We start from the raw sequence: 6,899 nt of genomic DNA on the forward strand, positions 1-6,899 counted from the left end.
TCTTGATTAGAAATCTCTTATCAGGAACTTACGCGGATCCAAGTGTAGTGGTTTTAAAGTTTACAATACACTCTGGAATATTGTCAAGCTATGTTCTATACGCCAATGAACGTCTTCAAACATGCCAAGTTTCAAACCCCTCATAACAGATTGTCAAGAGTAATTTGAAGGAATTGTGGGCATTATACATTAATAACTATATATTCAACACCTCACCATATTTATACATTGCTAAGGATCATCATCCACATCCATACCCTCCTGCTCACATTGTCGATGGCTCAAGTGAGCTTGTTGTGACTCATCCAGAGATGAAGCGTTATATAGACTGCGTGCTCGCTCTCGAGTTTCGGCCAAGGCCTTCCCGGCATTGCCCTTGTCCCTTGGCATTGACGGTGATGTAGGTTGTTGATAAAGCACCAGTGCCTGGCACTTTGGATTGCTCTGGGCAACGAGCGACTTTGGGAATACTGCTAACTTTTCCCCGAGGCCTGGAAGAAAGATAGAGGGGTCCTCAGACGACTCGATCTCTGCCAATTCACGGTCCAAGTCATGGATGTAGACGGTGTGCTCTGTATCATCTAGCATCATCATATCGGTCGGTCTTGACTGAGAGGGCGGAAGAGCAGCGTCATTCTGATTGGAAACTTTCTGGTTTGTAGGATCTATCACATGATAAGAAGGATGCTTTTGATTTTATGTAGATATGAAAGAACTGTAGGGTCAAGCACACACCTAAGTGTAAACGGCTGAGTCTTTTGGCAAGAGGTTGGTCACCATCCGGGTCGTCCTTTGCTGGCCGCTTTTTCCCGTGACATGCACCGGTATTGTCGGCACCTCCGCCAACACCAGCCCCAACACGAGCGCAATCAGCCATGTCGCATCGGTGATCGATGTTCAACCTATGAATGATCTTTCAGTTTAAAAAAGGAAGGAGACTATATCTATGCCCTGGTATTATCTTATCAGCAAACGAAACAACATAGAATTGGATGCATTCTTGATTGGTTGACTTGATGCGGGCTCTCAAGGTCTTGAGGGACGGGGAACTGGCCTTGACTCATCTACTATCGCCTCATAGGTTAAAACCCAGATCATCCTACAATTTTCACACATCCCCGCACCCAACTGCCCCTCACACAACCACTGTACCAGCATACACCAGAATGGCTTCAGACTCCAAAGGAAGTCCAGATTGGACTGCTAAAAATGTTCGGGACACCTTTCTTGATTATTTCAAGAAAAATGGCCACACTTTCGGTATTCCTCATGTTTGAACCCCCAATAGTTTTGGTCGCATACTGACGTTGTTCACCTACCAGTGCCCTCTTCTTCGGTTGCTCCTCTGTCGGATCCCACTTTGCTATTCACCAATGCAGGGATGAACCAGTATAAATCTATTTTCCTAGGCACTGTGGATCCGAATTCCGATTTCGCGAAGCTGAAAAGAGCTGTTAATTCCCAAAAGGTTTGCTTATCTCAACGCTACGTTAATATTCGCGCCATACTAATACATGCGCAGTGCATCCGTGCTGGCGGAAAACATAATGTAGGTGAAAGCAGGGTTGATTTCTTACGGATCAGCACTGACTTGTTATCAGGACCTTGACGATGTGGGCAAGGATAGCTATCATCATGTATGTTCAACTCGGATATGCTTTCATAAGTATACTTTGGGGGCGATCACTGACCATGAACCTTACTATAGACATTCTTTGAAATGCTTGGCAACTGGAGCTTCGGTGATTATTTCAAGAAAGATGCGATTCGCTACTCATGGGAGCTATTAACCGCAGTATATGGATTGGACCCCCAGCGTCTCTATGTCACTTATTTTGAAGGCGACAAAGAGGGCGGCCTTGAGCCAGATTTGGAAGCAAAGAGTATCTGGAGGGAAGTCGGGGTCCCAGAAGATCACATTCTGCCAGGCAACATGAAAGACAATTTCTGGGAAATGGGTGATCAAGGTCCCTGTGGCCCTTGCTCTGAGATTCATTATGACAGGATCGGTGGCCGCAATGCTGCCAAGCTTGTCAACGAGGACGATCCCAATGTTCTTGAAATTTGGAACAACGTTTTCATTCAGTACAATCGCGAATCCGACCGCTCCTTAAGGCCCCTGCCAAGCAAGCATGTCGACACGGGCATGGGTTTCGAAAGGCTGGTTTCGATCTTGCAAAATAAACCTTCGAATTACGACACCGATGTCTTTACGCCACTTTTTGAAGCTATCAGAATCGCAACTGGCGCCCGAGAATATCAAGGACTATTTGGGAATGATGATTCCGACGGTGTTGACACTGCTTACCGGGTTGTGGCTGATCATGTTCGAACACTAATGTTCGCAATTTCGGATGACGTGATTCCCAATAACGAAGGGCGGGGATACGTCGTGCGGAGAGTATTGCGCAGAGGTGCTCGTTACGCACGCAAATATTTCGGGGTCGAGATTGGGGGCTTTTTCTCCAAACTTGTTCCAACCGTTGTTGATCAACTTGGAGACATGTTCCCGGAATTGGTGCTGAAACAAAATGATGTCAAGGAAATACTTGACGAAGAAGAGATTTCTTTTGCGAAGACTCTCGATCGCGGCGAAAGGCAGTTTGAAACATACGCGCAGCAGGCCAAACTCCAAGGCGGCGACAAACTGAACGGTGCCGATGTTTGGAGACTTTACGATACATTCGGCTTTCCGGTTGATTTGACTCGCATAATGGCAGAAGAGCGCGGGTTGCAGATCGATGACCTCGAGTTTGAACAAGCCCGTCTCAAGGCGAAAGAGGCGAGCAAGGGCGAGAAAAGGGCCGCAACTGGCACAGTCAAGCTGGATGTTCATGATCTTGGAAAATTGGAAAATATGAACGACGTCCCAAAAACGGATGACTCGGCCAAATTCGAGAGAGGAAACATCACTGCTCAAATCAAGGCGCTATATCATAAGAATGCGTTTCACACAACTACGGAGGAAATACCGGATGGAGAGCAAATTGGTATTATCTTGGACCGTACAAACTTTTATGCGGAACAAGGTGGGCAAGAGAATGATACTGGCAGAATTGTTATCGATGGGAAGGCTGAAATTGAAGTTGGTGACGTCCAGCTCTATGCCGGCTATGTCCTTCACACCGGCTTCATGAAGTATGGCGCCTTCGCGGTTGGTGATACTGTTATCTCTGAGTATGACGAACTACGCCGTTGGCCGATCCGCAATAATCACACGGGTACCCACATTCTCAACTTTGCTCTGAGAGAGGTCCTTGGAGAAGGGATAGAACAGAAAGGATCTCTTGTTGCACCAGAGAAGTTAAGATTTGACTTCTCATACAAAGCAGCCGTCACCGATGCAGAGTTGGAGAAGATTGAGTCAATTTCAACTGACTATATACGACAAAATTGTGCTGTTTACTCACAGGAAGTTTCCCTTGCTGTTGCTCGCGAAATATCAGGCGTTCGGGCTGTTTTTGGAGAGACATACCCAGACCCTGTCCGCGTTGTTTCTGTTGGTGTGGAATTGGAAGAGATTCTGAAGAACGTCAACGATCCTCGTTGGAAGGAGGTCAGCATCGAGTTCTGTGGAGGGACTCACGTTCAAAAAACCGGCGATATCAAGGACCTCGTCATCATAGAGGAGGCTGGAATTGCGAAAGGTATTCGCAGAATGATTGCAGTCACTGGCGAGGACGCTCATGAAGTCCAACGACTAGCCAAAGACTTTGAGCAACGGTTGGACCGTCTACAGTCAATGAGTCCAGGCCCAGAAAAGGAACAGGAGGCCAAGCAGGTGCAAGTTGAGCTCAGTCGGCTAACGATATCTGCTGTGCACAAGTCACGACTTCGAGAACGTTTTGCAGCTATCAACAAGCAGATTCTTGACGGGCAAAAAGCGCAGCAGAAACTCGATTCCAAGAGAGCACTCGAGACTGTGACATCTTACTTCCAGGCACCAGAGAACGCCGAGAAATCGTGGCTCGTTGCTGAGCTCCCGATTTCGGCCAATTCGAAGGTTCTGAGCGAAACCCTCAACTATGTCAAATCAAAGATGCAAGATAAAACTGTGTATATCTTGGCCGCTGATCCTAGCCAAGGGCGTGTTGCACATGGCTGCCATGTTTCGAAGGTTCGATTGTCATTGTCAAGTTCCATTATAGGATGAAAGTTAACACATCTGTTGAATATAGGCTTTTTCGGACCAGGGAGCTACAGCGAATGACTGGGCGGCCGTTGTTTCCAGCGCAGTCGGAGGCAAGGCGGGGGGTAAAGGAGCCACTTGCATTGGAAACGGCAACAATCCCGTCCAAGTTGAGGAGGCCATTTCACTGGCGACCGAGTATCTTGGTAAATTCAAGATCTAGTCCTTGTGCGTCGGTATATGGTCTAATGAAATAAATGTTTCATGGGGTTTGGTACAATCTCAGACAAAGGCCCGACCTCGCTTGTGTTTTCTATTGTTTTCTTTTGTTTGTTTGGAGCTATGTCTACACGTAAATTTACTGGGTTCACATCTCTCCACATTGTACAATCACCACATCCTGATTCGGCTTGTCCCTGGTAGTTCGAGTATTCTCAATCATCTTAACAGTTTCCATTCCACTGACCACCTGGCCAAAAACCACGTGTTTATTGTTCAAGAATGGTGTTGCTACAGTTGTTATAAAAAACTGGCAGCCATTTGTATTGGGCCCGGAATTCTATATGTGTTAGTTTTTTCGTAGTTTTCTTGATCTATCAACCGAATCAATTGAACACGGGTTGATACTCACTGCCATGCTTAGGAGACCAGGACGATCATGCCTTAGAGCGAAATTTTCATCGGGGAATTTTGAGAGTCCATAGATAGAACAGGATCCTGTGCCATCCCCATTGATGAAGTCACCTCCCTGGATCATGAAATCCTTGATCTTTTGATTTGAATAAGTCATCTTATTCATGTTAGGAACCATCAGTCTGTACATACCACGCGGTGGAACTTGCTATTCTTATATCCTTGCGGTCGTCCCTGGGAGTTTTTACTTTCCCCTGTGCAGAATTGACGGAAATTCTCTGCGGTTCGCGGAGTTACATCTGCAAAAAGTTCTATCTTCACGCGCCCAAGAGGCTCCCCTGGCAATAGATGTGTCAGCTTAGACCATCGATCTGATTATGATACTGAGTATGATTCCCTGTATGATAGCACTGCCATGCACGGCAATCACCTCAAGCTAGGCTCTGAAACTTTGTTGAATCAATGTGGAATGTTTTTGGACTTACCACCTAATGCTATATCGAAGAAAACAACTGGATTAGAAGATGAATCCATTTTACGTTCTTCCTATTTAGGTATTTTTGATTGTTTTAGTATGATTTTGTTTGATTGAGTTAAAGATCAAAGAAAACAGCATCCTAACATATCACACGCATCAAAGGGGTTTTGTATTAAGCTGCAGCCTCAGGCAGCACTAGAGCTGTGATAGTATATTTCCCGATCAAGCCGCCCACCCTAACTAGAGCATGGGGTTATTTTTAGTATATTAGCTGGCTAACTAATCCTAATCAAGAAGAAACTTTAAGTTACTAGGCTGTTCTTAACTAGGAACTAAACATATATTGATACTTTTTGATCTTTTTACATATCTTCTAATTAAATATATAATAAATAAATTATTATTTTCAAAAATGATATAGAACCAGACCTCAAAAGGATCTGTTCTGATCTAGATCCAGATCTGCTCTAAACTATCTTTACTCTTTAGAATAGATTCAGGTCTAAGAATTAGATTTATTGTTACCACCTTGGAGTTCTGCCAACCAACGGTCAGACTGTTGATGAGGTAGGGCTTAGCCCTTTTGCCCCCCTAATTAGGACTAGCTTATATTATATTATTTTGGTAGCCTATAAACTAAGAATAAGACACTATCTTTATCTTCTTTATTAATTTTATTATTATTATTAATAATAAATAATTTTTAGAAAGTTAAAAAAATGATTTATAAAATCTTTTATTCTAGTATATTTTAATTTCAATAAGAAATAAATACTTATTATTAATATTTTAGAATATATTATTGTCAAGACCCTAGGATCCCTTTGTGCTTCTGCAGTACTAGTGTTGGTGGCTTAGGTTGTTCAAGATAAAGAGCGCCCTGTGGTCTTTCTAGCAGCTATTAATAATAAGTTAGACTAACCCAAGGCCTTATGTAGTAGCTGTATTAATTATATTAATTAATAAGGTGAATTAATAGTCTAGAGATAACTAATAAGCAAGAAGAGAAGTAAGGTATATTAAGTATATATACTTAATACTTAGGTTAAGTATAGATAAGTAGAAACTAGACTAAATATATACTCAGACTTGAAACTATTATTAAATATAACTAACTAAACTATAGATACAGGTAAATAAATATTCTTATATATTCTTTATATTTATATACTTTATATATACTTTAGGGGTATTTATAGGAGTAGGAGCTAATAATATAAGATCTTGATATAACTACTTTATAGCTACTCCTTGAGATAGATTAAAAGTAGGTGATTAGATCTTATAGCTACTCCATGCTTTATATAAGGGGTAGGTAATTAGGTCATGTAATTCTTTAGTTTCTTTTGTACAAGGATCCTAATCCTTTATTAATTAATTAGTATTGGGCTTCTGCCTGGCTGTGCTGCCTTTGTGGGGTATTAACCTTGTTGGGTTTCCGTAACAATTATTATAAGAATACTTTTATAATTTATAAATAAAATATAAGAAATAAGTAGATTAAGAAATTAGAAGTGTCATGATAGGACTTAGTTTGTTAGGGAAGAAGATGATCTTCTATTCTTAGTCTGTAGGCTATAAAAGTATAACACAGGCTAGTCCTGATTAGATAAGCAGGGGCTAAGTCCTACCTTATTAATAAGCTAACTACTCTAGGTA

General features: G+C 42.4%; 3 protein-coding genes across 3 annotated transcripts; 1 reads left to right on the forward strand and 2 right to left on the reverse strand.

The window, feature by feature from the left end:
- Window positions 1-113: 113 nt before the first annotated feature.
- On the reverse strand, window positions 114-1,018 carry P168DRAFT_293774 (uncharacterized protein). Its single transcript, XM_024837875.1, has 2 exons — window positions 736-1,018; window positions 114-665 (listed from the first exon to the last, which is right to left on the reverse strand). The coding sequence occupies exons 1-2, from the start codon at window positions 875-877 to the stop codon at window positions 232-234; spliced, it is 576 nt and encodes a 191-aa protein (XP_024688792.1). The 5' UTR covers window positions 878-1,018; the 3' UTR covers window positions 114-231.
- Window positions 959-4,568, forward strand: P168DRAFT_330709 (alanine--tRNA ligase). Its single transcript, XM_024841619.1, has 6 exons — window positions 959-1,260; window positions 1,323-1,468; window positions 1,523-1,549; window positions 1,602-1,637; window positions 1,709-4,117; window positions 4,179-4,568. Exons 1-6 carry the CDS (start codon window positions 1,017-1,019, stop codon window positions 4,350-4,352), a joined length of 3,036 nt encoding a protein of 1,011 aa, XP_024688793.1. The 5' UTR covers window positions 959-1,016; the 3' UTR covers window positions 4,353-4,568.
- On the reverse strand, window positions 4,389-5,332 carry cyp3 (putative peptidyl-prolyl cis-trans isomerase). Its single transcript, XM_024837876.1, has 3 exons — window positions 4,972-5,332; window positions 4,761-4,919; window positions 4,389-4,688 (listed from the first exon to the last, which is right to left on the reverse strand). Exons 2-3 carry the CDS (start codon window positions 4,917-4,919, stop codon window positions 4,497-4,499), a joined length of 351 nt encoding a protein of 116 aa, XP_024688794.1. The 5' UTR covers window positions 4,972-5,332; the 3' UTR covers window positions 4,389-4,496.
- Window positions 5,333-6,899: the final 1,567 nt, after the last annotated feature.

Source organism: Aspergillus campestris (assembly GCF_002847485.1).
Source record: "Aspergillus campestris IBT 28561 chromosome Unknown P168scaffold_16, whole genome shotgun sequence".
NCBI classification, from domain to species: domain Eukaryota; kingdom Fungi; phylum Ascomycota; class Eurotiomycetes; order Eurotiales; family Aspergillaceae; genus Aspergillus; species Aspergillus campestris.

Bases quoted from the DNA above. Each gene is read 5' to 3' on its own strand.
- P168DRAFT_293774 (XM_024837875.1), bottom strand. From the start codon at position 877: ATGGCTGATTGCGCTCGTGTTGGGGCTGGTGTTGGCGGAGGTGCCGAC. The intron at 666-735 runs GTGTGTGCTTGA...ATCATGTGATAG, and splicing joins ACTCAGCCGTTTACACTTAG to ATCCTACAAACCAGAAAGTT.
- P168DRAFT_330709 (XM_024841619.1), top strand. From the start codon at position 1,017: ATGCGGGCTCTCAAGGTCTTGAGGGACGGGGAACTGGCCTTGACTCAT. The intron at 1,550-1,601 runs GTAGGTGAAAGC...ACTTGTTATCAG, and splicing joins GTGCTGGCGGAAAACATAAT to GACCTTGACGATGTGGGCAA. The intron at 4,118-4,178 runs GTTCGATTGTCA...TGTTGAATATAG, and splicing joins ATGGCTGCCATGTTTCGAAG to GCTTTTTCGGACCAGGGAGC.
- cyp3 (XM_024837876.1), bottom strand. From the start codon at position 4,919: ATGACTTATTCAAATCAAAAGATCAAGGATTTCATGATCCAGGGAGGT. The intron at 4,689-4,760 runs GTGAGTATCAAC...TAACACATATAG, and splicing joins CTGGTCTCCTAAGCATGGCA to AATTCCGGGCCCAATACAAA.